Below are 27,298 nucleotides of genomic sequence, written 5' to 3' on the forward strand. Positions count from 1 at the left end.
ATGTACAGTGTACAAGACCTCCTGATCTCTCATGGATACAAACTGTCCAGAAATGTCCCAGCGCCGAAGGAGAACTATGAGGGGCGCCAGCAAGCACGAGCAAGAGCACGAACTGGCCCTGCACTGCTGAATGGCTGTGAGGATCGCCCCAAAGCCTCACCACAGAGTAAGAAAGCCCTGGGGAAAGGACATGTGAGTGATACTGAAAAAAACCGCCGCATTCTGAGAGTCCACGGAGAGCCCCAGAGCGCATCTGCTTCTAGAACTTCTGAGGCAGGGTAAGCTCCAAAATGAACCCGCCATTCTTTTTTATTTTTTGACTTGGGGGTTTTGCAGTGGGCAGTGTAAAATCCTTTGCTCCATGTATTTCCCCTAGGGCCGGGGAGGGAGAAAGGGGCTGAGACACCAGAACATTTCTTTCCACTGGGGTATTTGGGTGTTCTAGCAGCACTTAGCACAGGGCCTGGCCAGAGTTGACCTTCTCAATAAGTAGTGGTGAGTAAACGAATAATTCTTTCATGCTAAGTGCTACATTTTAATGCTATTTCTTTGTTCCTTTATAAGCTGCTTCAGCTAGGAATCATTTGTAAACTCTGTAAAGCTAGTTTATATCAGGCACACATTCCTAGTCCAGTAGTACATTAGACTTTCTTATTAATATGTTTTAATATTTTTTACATTACAGAATTGAAAGAGGTATGTATTTTCCTTTGTGAAGAAGAAAACCTACCCTTTTGTATACTCACAGAATTTCCCTGGCTTCCAATCTGTCTTTCCCTTGCACACACAGTGGCCCTAATGTGGATGTCCCATCTGAGTACAGCTGCATCTGTGCATGTTTTCTTACAACAAAAAAGAGGACGGGTTGGCGGGGGGAACTGGAGGGTTAAAGAAGAGGGAATTTCGGCAGCCTGCCACAGAGCCAGAATGGGCGAGGAGTCCTGCAACTCTCATCCAAGCAGTTTCAACCTAGAGGAAACCTTTGTCATCACTTCATAAAACTGTGTTTATCTTTAATGCTGTATCGGGATCAGGCTAAGACGGAAGGAGGGCTGCCTGTGCAGCGCGTGCTGTGTAGCTGGCGAGAAATGGACCGAGGTGACAAATGGAAGCAGAGGCCCATTTTTAAGCGAAGCATATAAGCAAGCAAACAAAAAAGGGACTGGATCAAGTCCTAAGGGAGTGAACTAGCCTTTTGTGGTTCCAAGATGCCTTTTCACAGAAAGAATCTTCCTGTTGGCTGATGGTTTTCAGGCAAAAATGGGAAGGATGTTATTCTTATCATTTATAGCATTCAAAGCCAGAGCTATTGGTAAAAGCAAAGGTGGTAGCCTTTCTTCATGCCCAGTGGTGGAAAAGCTGGTTTTGTGTTGCCCAGTCAGAAACACTGCTCTGGCATGGGGCAGGGGTATCACTGATGACCAGCTTCAGGAGAGAGCCCAGAATGGAGAAAGGACTTGAGGTTGCTTTCACTTAACCTTACCCTTTAAAACTGTTACTGTGTCCCCTACTGTATTGGGCTTAGCTCCCTTTTCAGCCGTGTTCTCTAAAACACATACCCACCATGGATTTTGGAAGAGGTGCTTGTGTATGAGCTGGCTAGGAGTTAGGACAGCCTTAGTTACCACTACACAAACTTGTGCTTGATTTTATCCTGCCTTGTGTTGCTTCTGGCTTTGGGGTGAGTGTGTCTATATCTACCACTGTGAACTTCTGGGGCTGTCCATTGCTGCTTCTTTCTTTGTATTTCCTAGGGAGATTGTTAGCTGGGCACAGTGTGTTTAATACATGCTCACGGATTCAGTTTCAGAAGGCTCAATTTCTAACAAGGTAAAGACAGTGGCCTTGAAATCCCTGGTGAATCCTGTGCTCTGGAGCCTGAGTGGTATCTCCCTTAGTCTTGCAGCCTGGAGCAGAGATCAGAGTTGGGTCTCAGAGTGGGAGACAGTGGATTTCCGCATGAGAATTGCATGTGGCTCCCAGCCTCGTCCACTACTTGCTCAGGTCTTTGTAGCCCCTCCTGTGACAACAGGTTCCTGAGGACCACGAGGGCCCACCAGCATGGCCCTAGGTGGGCAGACACACTCATGTCTGCAGGTGGACTTTTTTCTTGTCTTGAGTGAGCTGCTCAGATAAATGGCATTGCATAGCACTGAGAGGTCTTCCAATAAATGACAAGTCTTTCCTCTTCCCTGTTTCTGAGGTTGACAGATTATCTTGGGGGTATACAGTAGCTTTGGGATCGAAGGTAGCCTTGTAGGCTAGAAAGGGAAAATGCATACATTTGTGCAAAACTACGCCAGTGCCCAAAGCCTCAGAAAACAGCTGACAGCCTTCCTGGGTTGAAATGAAAAGACCTTTCCCCCCACCTGCTTTGTAGAAGCTGAAAGCAGTAGATCAACAGCAAGGTAGGCAGGAGGAGAATTATTTTTTCCTCATCTGAAAAAAACATGTTCTGAGAGGAAATAAGTAGGTGCTAATAGTTAAAAATTGAAGTAAGAAAGGGGAAAACCTAACAATATGGGGTATGAATTCTGTGGATTATGAAACTGGATGAATAACTAATTCTCTGCCAGCTCCCAGCCTTCACTAAAGTGCAGCCTTCTGGCCGGGCCCACCTAATGGCCGGGCTAGGCTGATCTCTGGGTCTGGAGGTTAGATGAGCCCAAGATAGCCCTGACCAAACCCAAGTCACTAGAGTGACTGGGAAGGAAGAGAGGCCCTCCTTGCAGTTTCTGGAGTGGATTGAGGTCTGCCCGAGAATGTGTCCTCATATCCGGGGCCAGTCTTCTGTACCCCACTGAAATCTTGGGGAAGAAAGTGGCCAGAGTAATTGGGAAGACCACAGGGAGGGGTTTTATTTTTTCATTCTGGCGTGATGGTGGAGACAGATATGTCGACAGTGCCGTTATTTTATAGCCAAAGAACATGAAACCCAGAGAATGCTGGTGACTTAGCAAGGGCCACTGGAAGCAGTGGCGGGAAGCCTGGCATGGGCACTGGCCCTGGGCTGCCAGGCAGGCTGGTGGCTCTGGTTCTATGAAAGCACCATGCCTGGCTGAGCTCTTCCCCTATGAGGCTTATCTCAGTTCAAAAGGCATTCAGGTCTCTGAGCTTCTGACATGGCTGCCCTGTGCTGACTGTCCCCTCTTGCTTCCTGTCTTCTGCCTCCCTAGACACTCATGCATGTGGAGCAGCTCCCTGAGCCCAGCTGCGTCCCTTTCCTGTCCGGGGACTGCAGGAGGTCTGCATCCTGTTGCACCTAAATAAGCATAAGGCTGCTTCATGTGCGCTTTGTTCAGGGGCTACATAAATGGAAGGTGGTACTGTCCATAATCTGGGGTATGGCTGGACCATCAGGAGTCTCTCGTGAGCATGATTCAGGACTATTTCTTTCTGTCTGATGAGTAACAGCAGCTTAAGCCAGAGCTTCTTAGGTAAGGGCTGATTGTAGCCAATACAACCTTAAAAATCCCACAAATGCGGAACCTTGACTGGACTTCTAAATATTCTGTGTACATGTTTCCCGACCGGAGAGATGGTTCTGAGCTTTTCACTATTGGTCATGTGATATTGAGCACCCAAGATAGGAAGAGAAAGACATTTCAGTTGTGAGGAGAGCCGAGGCATCAACTGAATTTGCTGAAAAGTTGTTAGGCTCAGGAGTTGGAGATGGTTCTTGTTTGTAGCTGTTTTCCCATTCAATTTGTTACATTATTGGTTTCTGGGCTGGTAACTCTAGGGGTGTTTAAAGCCCAGAAGATGGACTTTGAACCCCGAATCCATGTGACTCCTGTCCGGGGACCTTCTTGAGACCTCACTGCTTGCACTGTCAACATGAAACTCCTCAGTGTACCTCGCAGGCCTCCTCAGCCCAACCTGCCCTTTCTATGCCCGCTCCTTTCCCAAGGCTCCAGCCACATGGGGCAGCCATGTGCCGCCCACCTCAGAGCCCTGCCTAGAAGCACCCACAGTCCTCTCCTCCCCACCTCCTGCTGGAAACCCCATCTTACCATTTTGCCTTCTTCAGCTCCCTCCAGGTAAAAGGACTCATTTAATCGTGTTATTCTAGCACTTTCTTCTGAAGGTCTGTGGGATTGTCAGCTATTTGAAGTCTGATACCACTTCCTCTTCATCTCTGATTTTGCTAATTCCTTTTACAGAATTTTGCATTTATTAAAGACTCAAAAATTTTTTAATAAAATGGATCATAACTATTATTTAAATGCCAAGACAGTTAGGCAAATGCTTAGTATTTCAGCACTGTTGGCTAGAATGGGTGGTGTAGGGGCAGGACAGGCCACTGAGCAGGTTTTCTGATCCAGCAGACCAGGTAAATGAGGAGTCCTGGAGCCCTCAGTGGCTTTTGCAGACTTTTATTGGGATTACCAGGTGCATGGCAGGCAGGGGCACTGGGGGGCCAGGAGGCTGGCAGGCCTCCCAGCACCCAGCAAGTCTTCACTCTGGGCTCTCTGGCCTTCTCTCACATTCTCTCTGCTCTTCTCATGGCTCTGCTTCTCTCTTAGCTTTTCTTTTCCTGCTGGTGTCTCCATGACGCCACCCTTAAAAAAAAAAAAATCCCAGTCTTAGCCCAGGTGAATCCCATCTACCTATGCCCACACCCTACTCCAGGTGCCCGCCATCAGGCATGCATTCAGGACCGCAGGGTTCCGTCATCTATCCTAATGGCGGGAGGGCAGAAAAGCCTGATACTTTTTACCTTACCCTACAGGTAGGAAGTGGAGAAGCTTGCCAGTGAGAGGACCTGGGTGAGGCTGGTTTGGGGAGGGTCCTTTGTGAAAAGAAGGGCATCTGCTTCCTGTGTTGGACCGGAGAGGTAGTGCTGTTGCTGGCTTGGTCAATCCATGTTAACTCCTGGAAAACAAAGGAGAAAATAACAGTCACAGACTCAGCAAATCTCCCAGGGCAGATAGTTCCTGGTAGTAAAGGTTCCCCCCTTTGCAGATTTCACATGTGCAAGAGATTGGAACCCACCTGAAAGAAAAGGGGGAGGTTGTTGTGAGAATATAGTAGCATCTCATGGTCCAGTCATTGGTGGGAAATGAAGACTAGCGGGGCCTCATTCCATGTGGGCATGAGAGAACTGGGAACCTAGATGGGTCTGTCAATTGATGTCTCTGTGAATGGTGGCTTCCTTCCCTTGGGGGCTCTCGGCTTCTCTGCCACCTTGTCACTTGTCACTGCATCTCCAAACCTCTGCTCTCTACTCTGCTGACCAGCTTCTTCCCTTCATTGTCAGTTATTACTTCCCGGTGACTGACTCCCGGTGACCCTTGTTCTGCAGTTGCCTCAATGTGATGGCTGAGAACCCCCTGATGATGATTGCATGTGTCCCTTTGAAATTTGAGAGAATCAGTAATTTTGGGCCTCCAGTGGGTGTGTGGGCCTTGCTTAGCATGTCAACACTGTGTCAGTCAGTGGAGGTAAGGGATGATTAGGGAAGCGGGGTTGGGCAGGGGAGGAGGGAATGACCAGTCCTGGGCATCAGAGTTTCACCTGCCATGAGTAAAGGAGCTGTAGATGAGGGCAGTTCCAGGCCTGGAGGGGATGCTGACCGTGTACCCCCCAGAACATTTTTTTTTTCTCTCTTCACAGGCCATTCATTTAGTAACTGTAAAGACTTGACATTTTCCCCTGAAGTCATTTACTTCACAGAAAGCTCATCTAGATGTAAACCATTCCTCAGTACTCTCAGTTAACAGATTGTGATGATGAGTCAGGCTTTGCATGAAAGTCACTTACAAACCTCAATGGCTCTGTCAAGTCTCTGCAGTGTTCACAGGTCACAGCTAGGAAATCGTGCACACCTGTGATACTGCAGCCAGTGCTCAATATGTCAAATCATGTGATGCTGGGTTTTTATTGTGTCCTAATTTTGACATATTGCTACCATGCACTTACTAAGTGCATCTTATATGTGGCTTCGGTGTCCTTCCTCTGGCAGTATGAAAGGATGATTTTGAAAGCTTATATTTACATTGGTGTAAATATAATGATGATAATGAGAAGTATTCTTTGAGTTCATCAGTTTGCACCAAATTTAACTATTTAATAATGATAATGAGATTATAATGAGAACTATTTGAGTTCATCAATTTTCACCAAGTTTATTTATGTACATACTGTCTACACACACACACACACACACACACACATACACACATACACACGATGCTCAAGGAGGGGAAAAGAGATGGCAAAGGGGAGAGGCAGCTATACAGCTGTTAATCTATACGTGGATTAAACTACGTGCTCCAAATACAAGTAGCTGTGATACGTGGATTAAGCTACGTGCTTAAAATACAAGTAGCTGTGGCTGAATTATACATAGCTACCATTAACTAAAAGTCAAAGACTGTTTTCAGACATTCATGGTTTCCTTAATGTGTTTCCTCTGAAGTATTATAATCAGAGGAAGCTGTAAAGTAACGTAACGTAGCGGAGGTTTGGATCTGAAAGTTGCCCCATAATGGGCTCGTCTATGCTTAGCCCCAGGAATTCTGGCAAAAATTTCTGTTAGCCCTGAGAATGACTTGTAATTATCTCTTGTCATCAGAGGCAGTTGTAACTAATTAGAGACTTAGAAATCTAGGCAAATCTCTGATGTGGCTGTCTGGGCCCTCATCTTGGGAGGTTTATATTCTATCAGTAAACATCCATTCTAGGTAGTGCTACTGGATATGGTAAACAGTTAATTTTCAGGGGCTTTTTAAGCTTCTCTCAAATCATATCCTGCTTATAATGGTTTTCCAAAAAAGGAATGCTTCAAGTTTAACATCTGTTTCTGTGTCTCTTTCTCTTATAAAATTATCCTTCCACAAACATTATTTGTATTTTAGGTGCTTGCTTCATATCCTAAGTGTGAGGTATTGTTCTTTCAACCTCTTCACAAGGAAAAAACTGAGTGGCTCAAGCTGGCCTGTCCATGAGCACACGCGAAGGTGCAGCCCTCCTGTTCTCCCTCTTGTGTCTTGGAAACCCATCCTCTGAGGTGCTTTGTTCTTGTTCATTAGCAGTGAAACCTTACAGAAGTGCCAAATGCTGGTCTTCTTTCTTGCACACTCACGATGCTTCACTGTCGCCCTTTCTTTCCCAGCAAGAAACAGGTTGAGCCCTTTGAACACGAGCCTGCTGAAAGAGCCACGAGGAGGAAGTACTTCTAGAATTAATGTGCAAAGTTCCACAGCAGCACAGCCTAGAACTTCATTTGTCTTTTTTTTTTTTTAAAGATTTATTTATTCATTTATTTATACAAGCACTGGGTACAGTCAGAGGCACGGGAAGGTGAGAGAATTCGCCAGAGCCAGAGTGGAGAGTAGAACAGGCAGAGTGACGAAGTACACTGCCGAGGGGAGCAGCGGGCGGCAGGAGAAGTCTGCGCGCCATGTGGGACCCTCGCCGGCAGCTGGGGATCGAACCAGCGCTGCAGAGGCTGCGGGCAGCTTCGCAACCCAGTGCTCAACCGCTGCTCCACCGGGGAGGCCTACTTCATTTGTCTTTGTAGCCGTATCATCGCCAAGAGAATTGTTAGTATTGAGTTTCTTCTTCAGCTGGAGAAAATGGATGAGTTCCCAAACTAGAAAATATCCAAGGAGAGACACTGGATGAAACCTGTGTCAAAACAGACCTGAGAATCAGGCCCTTTGTTTTCAAGATGACTATACCTCCCTCCACATTCTTGACAAAGTACAAAGAGCCTGGACTAGAGCCCAGAGGACATTCTCACTTGTACCAAATATGGCGTGGTACCGCCTTGTAGTTCCCTTGTCTGTCTCTGGGGCTAGAGGCTCATTATTGCCTCCTCCCCCCACATGCTCTCTGGTTTGCTCTTCCCTGATGCCCCTCTCTTCACCACTCCAAGCTTAATTTCCAAAGAAACTAAGAAAGAAGATTAACAGCACAGGGAATACTCCTTACGTGTTTGTTGAATAATGAATGGATACGTGAAAGTAAGGGATACATGAAATGTGAAAGGGAAGTGAGGAACGGGTTGCTGGATTTTTTGGGTTTTGTTTTTTTATGTTGATGGTGGCAGTGTGTGAACTGCACTAGTGAGGATTGTTTAACTTGATAAAAATCTAATATATCCTTATTAAGGAGAAAGTAGGGATATACTGAAAGAATCCAGTTTACCTATTGGATTTATGTGAGTGAAAATAGATCAGGGCTTGCTTTTCCTGCTTCGTTTTAATAAACTAAGTATCGGCTTGTTGTACATCACCCATTATGGAAAGGGGTGTAGCTACTTCCTTAGAGATTGGTCATCACCAGAGGGGCATGGCCTTGTTATGACAGTTAGCTATATCATTATTTCCTGTTATTGTGAAGGCCTATTGATCACAACTTAGAAAAAGACAATACAGATCTAAAATAATCGTGGTAAGACAAACAGTTCTTCTCTGCTTTCCTTTGTGCCCTGCACCCCCTCCTTTAGAAAAAGGATTTCTACATTATCTACTCCATTGGCAGTTTCTTTTAATTGGATGATAATAATGGCTAAAAACAAGTTTTAGCTTTCAGACACTCTGTTCTATGTATTAGGCACTCTGCTGAGCAGTTTAAATGTATGACCTCATTACTCCCTCCCAAACTCAAAAAGGAAGGAACTACAGTAGCACCCCCCCATCCATGGTTTCTCTTTCCAAGGTTCCAGTTACTCACCATCAAATGCAGTTTAAAAAATGTTATATATACTTTGAGAGAAAGAAATCACATTCATATAACTTTTAATATAATTGTGATAATTTTTTATTATTAGTGACTGTTTTTAATCTCTTACTCTGCCTCATTTACCAATTAACTTTATAGTAAGTATTATGTATGGAAGAGATGAAGTACACGTAGGGCTCTGTACTATTCCTGGCTTCAGGCATCCACTGGGGGTCAGCCATCCACAGATAAGGGGGGACTGCTCTGTTAGCACCCCTGAATACAGACGGGAGTCAGAGGTAAAGAGATGAAGTATGTTGCAGAAGGTTTACCATTGGAAAGCCACAGCGTTGGCATAGATGTCCCTTTCTGTGCAGCCCTCATTCCTTTTTGCAGCTGCAGCGCTTGTCCCCTTCTGCTTTGCTCATCTTCTCTGCATGTTTGTCATTGGTCCACATGGAGACTTAACTCAGAGAGACCCTCTGTGAGAAGTAGTTTTCCCAGCCTGTAATTTTGTTACAGACATTCAAAAGACATACTGCTAGAATTTTCACCAGTTTCTAAGACGGCTATCTTTCACATCAGCACCTGCTATACATTGGCTAATTTGTGAGAAGCCAACAGCAGAACTTTCTCTTTGAGGTAGGGCCTCCCAGTAGGTTCTCTGACTTACCTTGTATAGATGCACATTCTTTACTAGACCTTACAAAAGTCTATTGAAGTCCTACCCCAAACATGAGTGAGAAAACTGCTGGTGCCACAAAAGAACAATCTGTGTCCATCTAATCACTGAATTTTCTAAATATTATGGTCCTGTGGTAGAGCTAGTTGGGGTGCAGCGTGGATGACTTCCGCTCATTTTCCCACCCTGAGCTGATAATTGTGGAAATTGGACCCAAGCGCGGATGATCTGAGCCTCTGTGTGGAGGCCCTGGCCCTCGGGCTCCATCTAGGTGCGTCGGCAGGTGCTTCTTCTAGGTGACTCTGCTTTGTCACCACAGTGTGGGTTGACTCTGTGAGTGCTTTGCTTTGTCTCCCTATGACCTTTGCTCACCTTCTCAATTTGACTTCATTTGCAAGTGCAATAATTCATTATGCTACTTCTTCTAGACCCTCTTATTTAAGTTTGTGTATTTTCATGTAATATACATTATTTATCATTTATACTCAGTTGTTGTGACATTGTACAAAGCAGGCGTAACAGTCTGTTAGGAGTCTGACCAGGCACTTGGGTATTTTCGAGTTATACCCCTACCAATGCAGCTTATGGTTCTTGTTCACATTCAGCTTTGCTGAAGCGTGGTGTTTGTCACTTACGTTTCTGGGGTAGCCTTGTCTTCTCTAGCTGATCTTTCGTTTAGGTTGACCTCTTTCTTTACCTTAGTCTTAATCTTCTTTTGACCTTGTATTTTCCCTTCCTCATATTAACCTGTTTGCTACCCTGCTAGGGCGTGTTAGAAGGTTTTTCCTAGTAGTGGAGTGAATATTCAAAGGCATGCTGAAAAATAAAATTGCAGGCTTCCAGGCCCAAAGAGGTTTGCAAGAAAATTCTGTAGTGATAAATGGCTGATTCCATCCCAGAAACATGTCAGTCATCTGACAGAGGGGCTGGTACATAGGAGTCACTCCAAAGAGAAGCTCCAAATACCTCTGCCAATGGAGAGGAAGAACTTCTCTTTCATGGAGTGTGGGATTCTTTAAGTGACATGTGCATTTGGCCTTTGAGGAATACAGGGATTAGAGGCCTCAGTCCTCACAGAGTCAAAAATCCATGTGTAATTTATAGTTGGCCCTCTGTATCTGTGGATTTCATAGCCGAGAGTTCAACTAATCACCATCTGACCCTTGAATGTTAGACTCTGTCTAGGATACAATCTGAGTATTAGTTGACCCACATAGTTCAAACCTGTGTTATTCAAGGTCAGTGGCTCTACCCTCATTCTTAGGTTGTGCATGTGGGTAAGAATACCTGCTCCATCTGGAAGAGGAAGTGGCTTCTGAAGGCATAGCTGCTGCTAAGTGGTGCAGCCATCCCCTCATCCCCAAATGTGATACCAGGGTTGGAAGGTGATCAGCAGGCAGCACTAGCGTCTGGTAGACCCTGCCAGCCACACCTCACTGACCTGATGGGGCCTGTCACCCTCCACCCTGATTGATCTCTGCATGGAAATGCAACTGACTACACTTTGGGACCTGCTTATGGATTCAGGATTTTGTTCATGGAGGCAGGAGGAGTCTCTACGATGCATGTGTTCCTACTGAACCCCTAGTTCAGTCAGGTAACAAGGCTACTCAATGTTTTCTTTTTCAGTAAACCACCTATGTATCCTGTGACCACCCTACAGAGCTAGACTGTAGCATGCCTGATGATAACAAGCTGGTGCAGCCCTTAAGGACTTTGGAACCCACTGAGAATATAAACCTGGAGCATGTGAAATTGTGGTTAAAAGTCATTGCAAATATTGTCACTCTAAATAGGCTTTTACTTTTTAAAAGAGGGGCAGTATTTTCTATTGTGGTTGGGAATGAGTCATGTGAATTAACAAAAATAGCTCTTAATTTTTTCATCATTAGCTTTTATACTGCAAGCAGGTTTGCTAATTTTCTTTTAGACATGTTGTTATTCACATGTTCATGTTTCAAATATTTCTCCAGTGGTTTTTATCAGTTGTTTGTTGGATCATGTCTCTTCTTTGTGATAAGCATGAGCTATGAGCAGGTATAACTTCTGTCTCGTCTCTGTCCTGTTCTTCAGGAATCTGTATAAAGACCCTGCTGTTTCATTAAACTTGTCAACACAATGGATTTGGGCTATTGCATTGCACTTTGCTTTCCTTACATTTCCCCACCCTTTGCTAGTATGTCAGCTTGTTTTTGTAAAACATCCTATTGATCAGGTTTTTTTTAAATGTAAATTATAAATCTCTTTTTTTTTAAAAGAAGAAATTGAGTCCTCAAAGGTATTGGAAAGCATATTCTTTGCTTTGAAACCACAGCAGATAGTACACATTTCAGCTGATGAGAGCTCTTATATCTGAAGTTAGTCGATTATCCACACTGTGAACTTGTCTGAAGAAGAAATTTACTAGAACTATCACCATGTGGGTCCTGCTTGTGAGACAGGCTCACGTTTAGAATTAAAAAGAAGTTTGTAAATAAATGTTTTATAGTTTTCTATGTCATGTGAATGTATTTTAAATAGATGATTTAAAATTTCCCATCTTTCCTTAAGTTGGGATTCTGGTATATTGTGTACATAGGATAAAAGTTTAATCCAGAGTGCTTAGCCATTTTGATTAGTTTAAAAAAAAGCTTAGTATGTATTACTTTTACAAAGTTAGGGTGGTAATGTAACAAACATTTTTCAATGGGGAAAGAAAACTGGCCACATTATTTCTGAAGGTAGTTGCAGTCTATTTATATTCTTGTCTTATTTATGCCATTTTTTATTTGTCTTCTGAATCTGCTCATGGCATCTGCAAGACAAACAGCACCTTGGAAATGTAGCCACCTTGTGGTATTTGAGCATACCATACATTTAATGGAAACCAAAAGATCCATTGAGAAAATGAGCAAAAGCCATATCATGTGGTTTTTTTCCCGTAGTCATGCACCCCTGAAAATGTTTATAGAACTGTAAGGAGTAAGATGGTGCTAATTAAAGCCTGTGGAATAAAACCTACTCACCATCTGCCAAGGAACAGAGACGAAAAAGTCAGTTCTCTCTGATGCAGGCCACCAGCCTCATATTTCCTAATGATTTATTTTACTTTCTTAATTGGGTCTATGACGAATGTGACTTGTCATTAAGTGGCAACTTTCAAGTATTGCCCTTGGCTTTGATTAGACCCTGAGATCCTATATAGCCAGTAACTGCTAGGGGCTTTTAAATGTTCATCTTCCACTGTGTTTTTTCAGGCTACATATGGGCTGTCACACTGGGCTGTCACACCAGAGTCCCTAAGGGAGCCTACCTCCACTTTAGAGCTGCCAGCCTCTTTGCAGATTCTCCTGGAGGGGTTGGGAGTTGGGGAGGAGATGTGCAAGGGGCCAGAGGTGATGGCCTCCACAGCAACGAATCCTTACAGAGCCTGACCCAAGGGGTGCTCTGCTGAACACTCAAAGCCGAAAAGCTTAAAACGTGATTTGATAACAATAAAAGCAGCAATGAGAGTGACTGCCAGCCATGCAGTGTCAAGATGACTTGCACAATGTATGAGTAGTAAACGCAGAGCATTTCCACTGCTCTGTGGCAAGTACTTTACCTTAAATTGCTTTGAAATATTTTCTACTTTTTGAACCCATTTTTCAACTTTGCTTTAAATGGCTACTTAACAGGCTTTAGGGGGTGGAGTAGAGCCAGCATTTGAAGAGTTACCCTCATTTTTTAAAGGCAAAGAAGTAAGTGCATCATAAAATAATAATATACTTTTACTACTATTTACCACCCAGACTCCTGAACAACAGCTGACTTCTGCTTGTATGTTAGAATTGGTCCTCTTTCAGCCTAATTTCTGGCACTTACTTTGACCCCAACTTTTTATATGCTGTTTTTTGCACAGACTTAGGGGGCCTAGGGACCTTCCTTACCATCTACATGCTTTGTGCTCTCAGCTGGCATGTGGACTGTGTTGTGGAAATCATTTGAATTCATAAAATACATTTTGATAACATTCTTGAGCCTAAGGGAAAAAATTTACCAATAATCAAAGAAATGCAAATTAAAAACAATGAGACATTATTTTCACTTACTTCTTTTGGAAAAACACTGTTAATAACCAGGAATGGGAGATGTTCAGCCAGACCCAGCTGTTCTCCACACTGCTGGTAGTAGCGTAAATTGGAATGGCTGATGAGCCTAAGGTTGGATTTGACAAAATAGATGACAAAATATCACAGTCTACTAATTCCCTTTCCAAGGATTCATTTAGTAATCTGAGACATGCATAGCATTTGTGAACAGTAATGTTTCTCAGGGTGTTTTCAAATGTAATCTATGTAGATGTCCAACAAAGGTACAAAGAGGTGAAGTAAGTCATGTCCATTAAAACCATCCACTTGAAGAATCTTTCATTATATTGGAAGAAGTTAAAACCTGTGACTAAGTGAGTGAGATGTATGGTCACACTTACTGGGTTTGAACTTTTTCCCAACTAACAAGCTTTGTGACTTGGGAAAGTTGTTTAACCCCCTCTGCCTCAGTTTCCTTATCTGTAAATGGGAGAAATAACAGTGGTTGTAAAGTATAAATGAAATAATTCACCTGGCATGATTTGCACATCACCCCATCGTATTGCATAACAAATGTTAGTGTTGGGTAAGCTCTTAACTTTTGAGGCTCAGTTTCCTCCTCTGTAAATTGGAATTACAGTAGTTCAGCCTGCTGCAGAAGGATGCTGGTGAAGATTAAATGAGGTAATGTAGAGCAAGCTCTTAATAAGAACCTGGCACATCATGCAATAACTGCCCTGGTATACCAGCTGTTATTTGTACTACAAGTATTGGGATATGCTCACCTGAAATCCCATGCTAGTGCAATACTAAGCCTACTTAGAAATTCATATCCTCATATACTCAAAGTATATATCAAACACACAAAATCATTATCAAAATATCTATCTCTGGGTAGAAAGATTACAAGTGATTTTTGGTTTTTCCTTAATTTTTCCAAATTTTCAACAATGAATACATATATTACATTTATAAAATAGCAATTTTTAGATAACAACTGGTATTTGAAAAGGTATGTAAATATAAATAAATACGTATTTAAACTAAAAAAAGAAGTTTTAGAGTTGGACATTTTCTGCTTGCATCATGGTTAATCAAAATAGTTGAATTGCAGCTGATGTTTTTCTGTGTTACAGTCCTAGTGTCTGGTCATTTATAGCAGTAGTTTCACATCTCCATGTGATAGTATTCAGATTATTTCTTAACTGCTTTGGTGATTCTAAACTCTCGATACATACTAGAACATTTGAAGAGAATTTGAAATATACTGGTATTGGGTTCCAAATATTTGGGGGTGTTGGTGTCTTTTAAAGGCTTATAAGGAAATATTCATGTGCAGCAAGGTAGAACAGTGCCCTGGTACTAAGCTGGCTTTTTGTCTACCGTTCCTACTCGGTAGAGTCTTGCCCCATGAACAGAGCCCCCTCTTCTTCTCATTTTTCCCTGCCAGCATTGCCCACATCACCAAAAGATAAGCCCTCTAGGGTGCTTTTTAACATAGATGCCCGAACTCTAACCTGTATCTGGTCTGAGTATGAACTTTCAGGTGGAAGGAATTGGTAATGTGTGTATTGAATGTGAATACAGAGTGATCCTTACTATCAGGGAGGTGTGGGAACTCTGAGAACTGGGCTCTGTCTCAACTATACACTCGGAGTACCCAAGGAACCTGGACAAATACTCATGCCAGGCCCCCCACCTGCTTCCATGATTCGAGTGTGACGGAACTAGGATACTACCTAGGCATGAGGGGTTGTGATGTTCTCTCTGGATTCTAATGTGCAGTCATGCTGGACAATACCTGGCAATAATGGTTCTCAAAGTGGGGTGCTGGGACAGCAGATCAGCATCACCTGGGGAAAGGTTAGCAATGCATATTATGGCCCCATCCTGACCTACTGAAGCAGAGACTAGGTTGACACCCAGCAACCCTTTCAGTGATTCTTACATTTTATAAAGTTTAAGAACCCTGTTATAGAGTGTTGTTAAAAGAAGGCTCCCAGATTCACTCCCAGAGATGGCTCAGTGGCCCAGACTGAGCTGGGACTGGATTTGCAGTGGCCCAAACCCATACTTGAGAAACACTGCTTTCGGGTTCACCCTTATTCCCTTGGACACTTCAGAGTTAAAGGGACCTTGACATTTTGCAAGTACCACCAATGTCCTGATGTTCTTGTGGGCAGCCTGTTGCAGCCACTCCTGGGTCCATGATGGAAAAACACAAGGCTGTCTTCCAACCCCAATGAAGGGGGTAGGGGAGTGTTTTCTTTAAACAATCATCAGTTACTGTGTCTGGGAATCTATTTTTCAAAAGTCCTGACCTAATTTTTTTTTTAAGATTTATTTTTTATGCATACAAGAACTGGGGTATAGGCCAAATGTGCGGGAGGGTGAGAGGATTCACCAGAGACAGAGTGGGGAACAGAACAGGCAAACTGACTGAAATACACTGCTGAGGGGAGCAGTGGGCGAGACAGGAGAGGTCTGCTGCGCCATGTGGGTTGCTTCCTGGCCGGCCGGGACATCGAACTCATGCTGCAGGGGCTGCGGATTGCTTCATAGGTTGCGTCTTAACCCCTTGCGCCACCAGGGAGGCCCCAGTCCTGGCCTAATTTTGACTTGGAATACCTGTCACAGAAGTAGAGAAGCAGTGGTTCTTCTGTGTGTTTCCTCCCATGGTATAACATTGTCCCTCCTTATTTTGTAGGTTTTATAATCAACCTGTGTTAGTGTGGACTTCTCAGCCCCAGAGCGGTCAAGACCAAGTCTACTGGAGAAAAAGAGGACCGGATGTCCACGGTGTGCTGGGTCCTCGGGAGCTTGAAGACCTGGAGATCAGAAGAATGGCTCAAGCCCACAGTCTGCCTGTGCACATGCGGGAGGGTCCATGGGAAGTCGGAGGAAGGATAGAGAATGTGATGAAGAAGGCCGTTTGGGAAGAAGAGCTGAGAATGGCGGGTCCTGCCAAGTGGAGGGATGTAAGTCTCGAAAGCTGGAACCAGCCAAGGAAATTAGGAAGGCAGATGTCAGATGGTGATGGGGAGAAATTGTTTCAAGATCTGTACCCGTTCATGCAAGGAGAACATGTGCTAAGTTCCCAAAGCAAAGGGAAATCCCAGTCGTTGCCTAGAGTTCTTGTCCCCGAGAGCATGAGCTGCGTGGAAATTCCCATTCCATTAAATGATGGACATTTACCAGGTGTTCCTAAAATGCCATTTTACCCTCCAAATTGTGCGCCACATTTGGAGTCCACAAGAAACCCGGAGAAGGATGGCCCCTCCGGCCCTTTCCCACGGCCTAAGTTTGGGCGACCCCTCAAGCCTCCTCCTTATGATGCGCACCAGCACTCCAGGGGGCCGGTGGAGAACAGTGACTCTCTGGACAGTCAGCAGACAGACCTGTGTGCTTCTTACGTGACCAAAACCAGCGACCCCCGGCAGGAGCTCTTCGTGTCTGACTATGGTTTGGAGCCTCCCATGTACGTGCCTCCACCGTCGTACAGGTCACCGCCCCAGCACATCGCAAACCCCTACTTGGAGGAGGCCACCCCCAGGCTGGTGTGTGGTGGGCTCGGGCAACAGCAGCACCCGCTGGCAAAGGCCAGTGTCAGTGGTCAGCTTCCGGCTGTCTCCCTCAGAACTGGGAATGAATATGGTGCAGCCCCACGCTCTCCTCGTGGGGTCCCTCCACAGCCCCGACCCCCAACTACGTATGACGGCTCTGTTCTGTATATTCCCTTCGATGACCCACGGATACGACACATCAAACTAGCTCAGCCCCAGGGTTTCGGTGAGGAAACAAAGCTGGATGATAATCTGTACAACTCTGGTCCTGTCACTCCCTCAGAGCCAGCTCCCGGGAGCCTGCACCCCTGTGGTGCTGTTTTGAACCCACAGAGTCGGGTAGGCCCATCAGGCAACAAGAGAGGCCCCACCTTCTCAGACCCCAGCTCCCAGTGGCTATGGAGCCAGCTCCCCAGGGAGGGAGAAAATGGTGGCTTTCCTGACCAAAGAGATTCCTTTGGCCTCACGAGAGGACAGTGGCCTGATGTGAGAGGCAGCCAGCATGGACAGGTGGGGGGCCATGCCACCTCCCCACACCCACAGGAGGCGGGTACCTGCGAAACTCGAACCAAGCTCAAAAAGTTTGAAACTGGGCTTCAGACCAAGAAAAGTTCAAAGAAAAAAACGAACGAGACAATATTTTGTTTGGTTTCCGTCCCAGTTAAATCAGAATCCCATCTGCCAGAGATAGATACGAACAACAATGACTTGAAGCAGAGTGCTGATAAAAAGAATGGGCTTGATAAGAGCAGCGCTCTGCAGGAACACAGTCTGTTGAGCATGTCTTCCACCGACCTGGAGCTGCAAGCCCTCACAGGAAGCATGGGTGGGGGAACAGAGTTCCAAAAACAAGGTCTGGGGGAACAAGAAGAAGACAAACAAACAAATGACCTCAGTTCCATTCACCCGACGAAACACAGAGAACTCAAGTATTCTGGCTCCTGGCCAGAGCACCAGTACAGAGACCAGGAAACACAAACCAGTTTCACCGAAGGATCCAAAACTTCACAGCCCCTTCCTGGTACAAAGCTGGGAGGCTCTCCTAATACAGTGCTGACTGCAAAATTTTTAGACCCTGCTGCCTCCGAAGCTCAGATGATGCACATGGCATTGGCTGCCAGTGACCCAAAACAGAGGCCCAATATTCATCACCTGAAAGGCCAAATGTCCCTCAACCTGTCCAGCAACAGCGCTTTCTCGAGGACTCCCTCATCCATAAATCAGGCACCTGTGTCTAAAGGCGGCCAGAGTCAACCCTGCATGGATGGCCGTGGACCCAGAGCCATCCCTGTGCCCAAGGATGAGGTGGTGAAGGGGGAACCCACAGGCCCTTGCAACAGCAAACAGCTATTTGGTCAGTTTCTCTTGAAACCAGTTAGCCGTCGTCCCTGGGATCTCATAAGTCAGTTAGAAAGTTTTAACAAGGAACTTCAGGAAGAGGAAGAAAGTGGTGATAGCAGCAGTGGCAGCAGCGATGAGGACAGTGAAACAGAAGGGCTGCAAGAAGGCCATGTTCATCCCATCCCCAAGAATTTGGGCTTCATTGAAAACAGCCAGGATACAAGAGTTGAGGAACTGCCAAGGATGCTGGTGCTAGAGGAACCTGGGAGTAGGTCAGGAAGAATTAAGAGTAAATCTGAGAGCTGGAGTGAGGAGCAGAAGCCTGGCCACCCACGGGCCTGTCATCAGTCCCCGGGCCGCTGGCAGATGGAAAGCAGCAGAGGTGAATCAATGCTGTCAGCAGTCGGAAACTTGATTACAGAAAAGGAAAAGGAGATCGAGAAGAGAATAAACCAACTAGCAGTCAGCCCAGGTCCTGTGAAAAGAATGACCTCTTCTAGATTAAGTGACACCAGACCAGTTCCCCCATTTGATCCCTCTGAACTGAGGGAATCGCAGGAGAGGCAGAAAGCTCCCAGAATGTTAAATTCTGCAGAGCTGAGCAAAGCCATCCCTCTGGAAGCTGATAGTGGGGAGGCGAGGGCCGCAATGGCGGTGGTCCCCCTTTCTCTGGCTGACAAACCCCGCGGACTTTCAGCACCAGATTTGAGGTCTGTGGGACTGACCCCAGCAGAAGAACAGAGTGCCAGTAGGTTAGACCGGCCTCTCAATGGGGCGAGTGCACTGGAAATCCCACCAAACGAATCCCTTCAAGCAAGGGCTGCGAGGATCCTGGGCATCGAGGTGGCCGTGGAGTCCCTGATGCCTGGCACCAGGAAGGTGGGACAGAATATGTATTCTGAACCTGAAGAAAGTGCTGGCAGGCTGGAGTCTCCCAGGGAGGAGTTAGTGTCCACTCCAGTCCAGTTGGATGATCCCATGGTGTCCACTGATGCCTTTTATGGAAGAAGAAAGTGCGGCTGGACTGAAAGCCCTCTCTTTGTTGGGGAAAGGGACAGTGCGAGACGGGCTCCCCAGGTATCTAAGCACCCAGATGTGGATGGGGCCGTCCCCAGTAAGGTGCCGGACCTCGAGTCTCAGCCCCAACTCCAAGAGCCTCAGTCCTTTAATCACGAAGATGCAGGAACAAGACCACCATTCAGGTCTACTTTGTTCCATTTTATAGAGAGGACCCCAAGCATGACAGGCTCAGAAAAGAGGCTCAGGGGCACTTCCAAAGTGATTGAAAGTTTACAAGAGAAACTGGCATCCCCCCCTAGGAGAGCAGCCCCTGACCGTTTGATGAGGATGAAAGAGATTAATTCCGTGTCCCGGATGAGGCTCCTGAGCTCCTGGAGCGCGGACTCCACAGAGGAGCCGGAGGAAATGAAGGCTGAGAGGAGTCCTGGGGCACAGCCCGCAGGCCTGGTGTCTCTGAGTCCTGGGGGCCTCACATGGAAGGTGGGGCACTCGCCCCCTCTCTCCAAGGGCACCCTCTCACTGGAAGAAAATGGACATCTAGGAGCACAGAGGGAGAAGAAGAATGCTGAGCAGGATTTCTGGTGCCCAGGTGAGGAGTCCAGTAAAGTGGGCAGATGTTGGGGGTTAATTTGGCATCCTTAGAGCGTACAAAGCTCCCAGTTGCTTTTTATCACCACTAAACCTGGCCTGTACAAGAGTTGTTTGTACAAACAAAGCACAATCTCTGTGCTCGAGAAAGTCATAGCTATTGGATTTGTGGTTATTTGTAGGCATTTTCTATGAAAAAACCAAAAAAGCTTACTAAAGAAAATGCATGATTATATAAGCTATCATGGTAATTTAAATTCATATTGAGACCTAAGAATTTTTACTCTACTTCATCAATTTTACATACTTCTTATACTCTATCAAGTTTGCACCTTTATTTTCTTTTATATTTTACTCTCCTTTTTGGTTTTGTTTATGTTTCAGATTTTCTAAAATCTAAAGTTTAAAAGTTGGAAGAAAATACCAAACAAGGTAAAAACAAGTTACGAACTCAGAGAAGATATTTATAGGACATGTAATAGACAAAAGTTATTTCCAAAAATCCACAAAAGTTTCAGGTCTCCAAGATATCAACATCTTTTATCATATGCATTGTTCCACATGACAGTCTTACCCATTAGCGGTATGATTTTGGACTAGTCACTTGAGGATATCAGGAAGGCAGGGACAGAATTCGCTGCTTCCCTGGTGTAGCCAAGAGCGTCTTAAGCATGGCCCTCGCTGTGCCTGCCCGTTCACATCTGTGCAGCTCTGACCCCCTCATCCTCCTTGAAATGACTTCTTGGCTGCATGCTTGCATTTATGCTCTTGTAGTTTTCAGCACCCGGTAACCCAACCTATTTCCCTCACAGAAAAGATAAAAGAAATACAAGGTTAGTAGACAGTGGAAATTTCACATTCAGAAAAGATACAGTTGACCCTGTGGATTACTTTACCAAATGATTCTTTTTTTTTTTTTTAAAGATTTATTTGTTTGTTTGTTTGTTTGTTTGTTTGTTTATACAAGCACTGGGTACAGTCAGAAGCGCGGGAGGGTGAGAGAATTCACCATAGCCAGAGCGGGGAGCAGAGCAGGCAGAAGGACCGAAGTACACTGCTGAGGGGAGCAGCGGGCGGCAGGAGAGGTCTGCGCGCCATGTGGGACCCTCCTCCGGTGGCCGGGGAGCAGCCGGGGATCGAACCGGCGCTGTAGAGGCCGCAGGCAGCTTCGCAACCCAGCGCTCAACCACTGCGCCACGGGGAGGCCCTACCAAATGATTCTTTTGGTTACAAAGAATTTTTCCTAACCTGTCCTTAACAATTGAGATCCTGTAGTGTATTTTAAAAGATTTTATCTAAAAGGATTTTATCTTTATGGAAATTATCTATATAAACAACTATATAAAGTTATATAAACAACTTCTGGGACCCCTTATTGTGAAGAGGTAAATCAATCTAACTTATTCCATCTTTGGTGCAGGCACATTGGTAGACTCTGTAGGAGACCACAGCATTTATCCTTTACTCTCTCCCTAAAATAATAGGCGTTCCCCCTAAGTCACCCTCACTGCACTTTATTAACTTAATAAGAAAAGACACACCCAGTTGATCAAACTACCTATCCCATTATACCATTTCTTATATTTTCATCTTCCAAAGTCCTTTGCAGCCGCCCCTACCACATATTCATGGTTTTTACTCCTACGCCATTTCTGAAACTTTAAAAGATTTAGACAGCATTTACTTCATCACCACCTTAACCCTACAAAGTTTACCTACAATTCTCTTTTTTTTTAGTTTTGTTGAATAATTTTTTTCAGTGTGCTATATTTTATTTTTTTATATATTTTTAATTTTTTACATCATTGTTCATTTTTAAACAATATTTGCTTCCCCCCACCCCCTCAGGTATAGTCCCCATAGAGTTTCCTTCACCAGTGCACCTGTGCACCATCACCACAGTCCCCTGTGCTCCTCCCTCCTTCCCTCTGATCCCTCTCCCTCCTCCTCCCCTGCAGGATGTCTTTGATTTTTAATTGTTCTTTTTTGCTTTGTTGTGTTTTGTATTGTTATTATTTTTTTTACACTGATGTCTTATTTGGTTCCCCTCTATTCCTACTATAAGTGAAACCATCCGATATTTTTCTTTTCCCTTCTGGCTTATTTCAATGAGCATAATTCCTTTTAGTTCCATCCACGTTGCTGCGAATGGCATGAGTTTATCTTTCTCGATTGCTGAGTAATATTACATTGTGTGTATATATATACCACGTCTTCTTGATCCAGTCATCTGTTTTTGGGCATTTGGGTTGTTTCCATAGCTTAGCTATTGTAAATAGTGCTGCTATAAACATAGGGGTACAGGTGTTCTTTTGAATCTATGTTTTTGTGTCCTTTGGCTAGATCCCTAGCAGTAGAATACAATTCTGTTTCTTAAGGTCCCTGAGTTCTGATTGCTCGGTCTTGGGGGAAGATAGTGTGATGATAGCATCCTGCAGGCTTCTCGGTCCTCTCAGTCTTCTCACCCTAACATAATTTCAGAGCCTTCTCGATTTATGAACCCACAAGGCGGCTCCAGTAACATTAATAGTGATTTTCCCCAAATGCAATTTCACCTTCTCATCTCTTGATACAGACAGGACAGGGCGACTCTTTCAGAGGCTGGGGAGTGTCAGTTATTCTAGAAATTTGAGAGATCTCAAAAGGTCCACATCATAAACCACTGATAGAAGGCACCCTAAATCATTCAGGCTGGACCTTTCTACAGTGAGAGGAAATGGCGCCCCCTTGAGGTGAGTGTCCCAGGGCTGCTGGCATATAGATGCCAGCCCCACCAGGGGAGCCAGACTCTGCCCTTGGACCATCCTACTCCAACAGGGTGCACCCATTTCAGCTAGAAGAATCCAAAAAGTTTTGTTAAAATAATCTACTTGGCAACTAAAAATTTCCCACAAACGCTGTATGTTTCTTAGAGAGTGGCACTCTGTTCTTATGCAAAATGCAATACAGAAGTTATCCATTTGTCAGGATCCTCTCAGAAGCTCTGATTTGACAAATTTGTTTTTTGCCGAAGGAGCGAATTCTGAGAATGTGAAGCCTTTACTATTATGGTCGGAAAAGTATGATAACCCATTTTTAAAGCTGTTGTATTTTATTAGGCTTCATTGTGATTCCTCTTTCCTGCACTCAACTCAAAAATGCTCCCTCACTTTTAAGTGCTACGTAAAAAAAAAAAAAAAGTGACTGTCCTTATCTATAAACCAGGAGGATTTTATCAGTCCTACCTCTTCTTGAGAATTATAAGGGTTTTAAAATAAGACAAATCCTGTTGTAATAAAATAGCAGTTTGTGAAGATTTCTGTCTCCATCCATGGCTACATATTTCAGGTTGTATTTTATAGCTTAAAAATGCTAGTTCAGTAAAGCACTCAGTTTTTAGCTTGACCACTTGGTCTTTGAGTAGGATTGGATAGGTGTTTAGAAACACCTAGATAATACTAATTTTAAGTTTAGCCAACCACTACAAATGCCTTTCACATGACATTGTTTTTTAACTATTGCTACTTATAAGTAGATCTTCTGTTTGTTCTCCTTTCTGCCTCGTGTGTCTGTTAATGTGCAATAAAATGGGCAAAAATCAGAAGTGAGTGTGTAGACAGCTACTTCAGCTGTTTAGGGCACTATTGGGGATGATTTCTTGCACACACAGCTTCTCAGCCCACCCTCCATCAGCCTTTCATGTGATGCTCATCCGTTCTCAATATTCAAAGCCTGTCATTTTGAGAGGAATATATGTCATATGATTTAGGTAGTAAAACTTTTGCATAGTACCTTTTCCATTCACTGTTGCTTCATGAATTAAAATAAATTCTAGTTTCGTTGCTATTAACTTTTGAACTTTGTTTTCCTTTTAATATACTTTAAATCTTTAATATACTTTGAATACTTTAATATACTTAAAAAAAATCGCTTTCAACACAAGACATCCTCACCTCCATCACCACCCCACCCCTGTTCCTGTCATTCCAATGTGCTGGAAACTCTTCATTGCTCTGGAATTCACAGCCCACTTAAATTCTGATTTTGTCTTGGAATTTTAAAGCAACATTGTATCATGAAGATCTATAAACGCTTTCTCCTTACCCTTAACCATATACACATACCCTTCTAGAACTTTCTTATCTGTATTGTAGTACCTATCATACCATAAAGTGTCTTTTTTCACCCCAAGCCAAACTATATTCAGCTTTATTAAAGATACTTTTCATAAGCAATCTTGGTATTTCAGGCAAGATGTGGGCAGACAATCATTGGCAGTATGCAGCAACTTTCAAGCTCCCCTCTTCAATGGACTTGGCACCAAAATCAGAAAGCCATTGTCAAACCCAATGAAGTCTTCATTTAATGCTCTGAACAGGGAAAGTTTAGAGTGAGGGTTAACATTTCATACTTAGCATGTTATTTAACAACTTTTTACCAGCCGACTCTGACTTCCATATAACAAAATGAAAATGGCAGACATCAATCTGAAGCTCAACAATCTAAAAGAGGAACTACTGTTCTTTTGAGGGCTGCCATCTCAATGGTGACACTGGAAAGTCCAGATTGCCTGACATTCTGATAACCATGTTTTTGTAGTCAGGTCTCAACAGGTCCCCTGGGTTTAAGGGAGTCAGGTCTATGCAGAAGGCAGAGAGGGACAAGAGGACATAAAAACGAATTTTAGTTTTTCCCTGTATGGTGTCTGTGTCAAGGTGGCTCATGTGTGTCAACATCAAGGAATCCCTCCTCCTGGGAACCAAGAGGAGGTCTCTCAAAACTCAAAGGGAAAGGTTTTCTCTCCCACATCAATCCAGATATTTTATTACTTACATATGCTCTTTCCCAAAAAACAACAATGAAATGTTCTGTCTGCTAACAACATAGCTTTTAAAAAAGGGGGAAAAAATCTACATTTTTATAAAACTTGAAAAAATTGTATTTCAAACTGGATAGTCACCAGAAGTACACAGTTATCGAAAGTGCACTCACTTCACTTGGCATCCCCATGGCCTCAGCTTTCTGTGTCGAGTCTTTAGGCATCTCTGTTTTCTGCAGGGTTGTTACCACCCTTGCCAGCATCAGCTTTATCCTTTTTTTTTTTTTTTCCCCTCTTTGGGTCCCTTCTCTCCCTTCTTTGCAGGACCCTTTTTAGGTTTGGGTCCTGGCTAGGGAGGAACAGGTTTGGCAGATAACCTTGCAGATCGTCTCTGCGGTTGGTCCTTCACCTTGGTTTTGTCTCCGTTAGCCTCCCCTTCAACCTTTCTCTTGCTGGTGATGGCGGTCGGACGTAGGCGCTGGACACGGGCACCCAGCATGCCTGGCTTGGTTGGTCTGGGGGGGTCGCCCTTGCCATCTCTTCACACTCCACAAAGTGTCTTTATTTCACATGAAAGATGGTCATTTCAGCAATATTTTCATGTGGGTTTTAAGAAATCCGCAGCTCAAAACTAATTCAGGTGACAGTCCCATCTCCACTGGATTAAGATCCAATTCAGAAGTACATTTCCAGGCTCTGAGAGTCTTTGGAACTTTCTGGTCCCACCAACCTGTTTGATATTTTCTCAATATGAGCATAGGAGGAGGAGGAAGAAAGAGTATTTGATCATGACCCCAAGTGGGGGGGCCTGGGAAGGTTTGATAATGCCATTAGAAGACTGGGCATGAGCACATCTTCAGGGGCAATGTCTTTTAAAAGTGTTACTACATGAGATATCCACCAGAGTGGGTCTCAGTGAGTTGTCCTCACTTGAAATATTCCTCACAAGAACCAGGATTCTAAGTACTCAGGATAACCCCTCTGTCTACTAGAACTGGGTAGGCCATTATAGTAGCCCATTGTCACATGTGGCTCATCCAAATTGAGATGTCCTGTAAATGCAAATATATACCAGAGTTCAAAGACTTAGTACAAAAAACTCTAAATGCAATCATTTTTTATATCCGTTACCTCTTGATATGCTAGTATTTTGGGTGTAATGGTGAAATAAAATCCATTATTAAAATTAATTTCACATGTTGTTTCCTCTCACTTGCTTTGACATGGCTAAGAGAAAGTGTAAAATGTTTTGTGGAGCACAATATATTTTTATTAGACAAGACCCTCCCATGAGGGACCCTCCAATGCAGAGCCCATTCTACGGAATTCTTTCCATAGCTTCCTGCATCTGGCCCCTGAGCTTCAACAGTGGCACTTTGGGGTACAGGCACATCCTGTGGAGGTGTTTCCATGTGCCTGGTAAGCAGGTCAGTGCCCATTGTCTATGAATTTGAAGATTAACAGACGTTCAGCCTCTTCAAATTCACACCTGTGTCTGGAAAGACTTGGAAGACTTGTGTTAACAGGCCTTCCACCTGACCCCACCTGCTGGCTGGTGGTGGTCAGAGACAGGAGTCGTCTCACCTCTAGCCCAGCCTCCAGGATTTCAGGGTCCTCAAGCCACAGGGACAGCATTTGGTCACAAAGGTGCATTTCTAAAGTAAGCTTTCATTAGATTGTAAATTAAGAAAAATGAACAAAGAAATCCTCAGTGTCAGCTAAGCATGCGACTGCTGGTTTACACGCTGTGCATTTAAATTAATTATATTCTACCATGAACAATAGGAAGGGACCATCAAAACTAGAAGCAACTGACATTTTTTCATCTGTGATTATTTAGCGATCATTCATTTCCCTTTAAAACAGCCTTTTGATGATAGTTTTTTACTCCTTCGTGAAAACAAGATTGTTGAAATGTCTAAAAATTAATTTTGGTACACTTGTGATTTTGCTCCCTAAGCATATTTATTTATAGCCTGAGAAATACAACAGTGACTACACTAATTTTCTTTTCTTTCTCTCTTTTTAAAAACAGATTCCTATGACCCTAGCAGAGTGGAGAGGGTGTGATGAGATGCTGGAGAAGCGTGGACCACTGCACTGGCTAATGGAGTATGTCAGAGTCTGTCAGTCCGGCCTGCCTGTGCGTGAGGCAGAAAGTGCTGGCTCTTAGTGTACTCTTCCACCCTTTGCCACTGCCACCAGGAATCTCGTTATCCCTTGAGTCCCTTTGTGGAAATAAAGCAGTAGTCTCTGGTCACCATCTGGTTTTATAGCATGAGGAACAACCCTGTATGTAGAAGAGTCATACTGACTGTCCCAAAGGATGGGGTTAAGCCAGCTGGTAAATAGTTTGTGTCAGCCTGGTTCTATGAGAAACTTAAACATGGACAATGCAGTGAATGATTTTGAAAGGACTGCAAATATCATCAATTCCCTTTGCATCTCCATGGCCTGCGCTCCGTGCTGGTGTTAAGGAGTTGAGGATGTAAGCTACTGCCTGGTGTTTCAGCACTTTTGAGTTTAGGGGAAATGTGAATGAATATGTATGATCCAGTTCAAATCAATTTGACCTTCTGCTGCCAGA

At 44.2% G+C, this 27,298-nt stretch overlaps 1 protein-coding gene across 1 annotated transcript; it reads left to right on the plus strand.

Annotated features, from left to right (window-relative positions):
• JCAD (junctional cadherin 5 associated) lies at positions 1–26,781 on the plus strand (the record flags this gene model as incomplete). Its single annotated transcript, XM_084254343.1, has 3 exons — positions 1–278; positions 16,109–19,914; positions 26,747–26,781. The coding sequence occupies 3 exons, from the start codon at positions 1–3 to the stop codon at positions 26,779–26,781; spliced, it is 4,119 nt and encodes a 1,372-aa protein (XP_084110469.1).
• Between the last annotated feature and the right edge of the window lie 517 nt (positions 26,782–27,298).

The sequence above is a fragment of the Talpa europaea genome (assembly GCF_964194135.1).
Source record: "Talpa europaea genome assembly, chromosome: 14".
NCBI classification, from domain to species: Eukaryota; Metazoa; Chordata; class Mammalia; order Eulipotyphla; family Talpidae; genus Talpa; species Talpa europaea.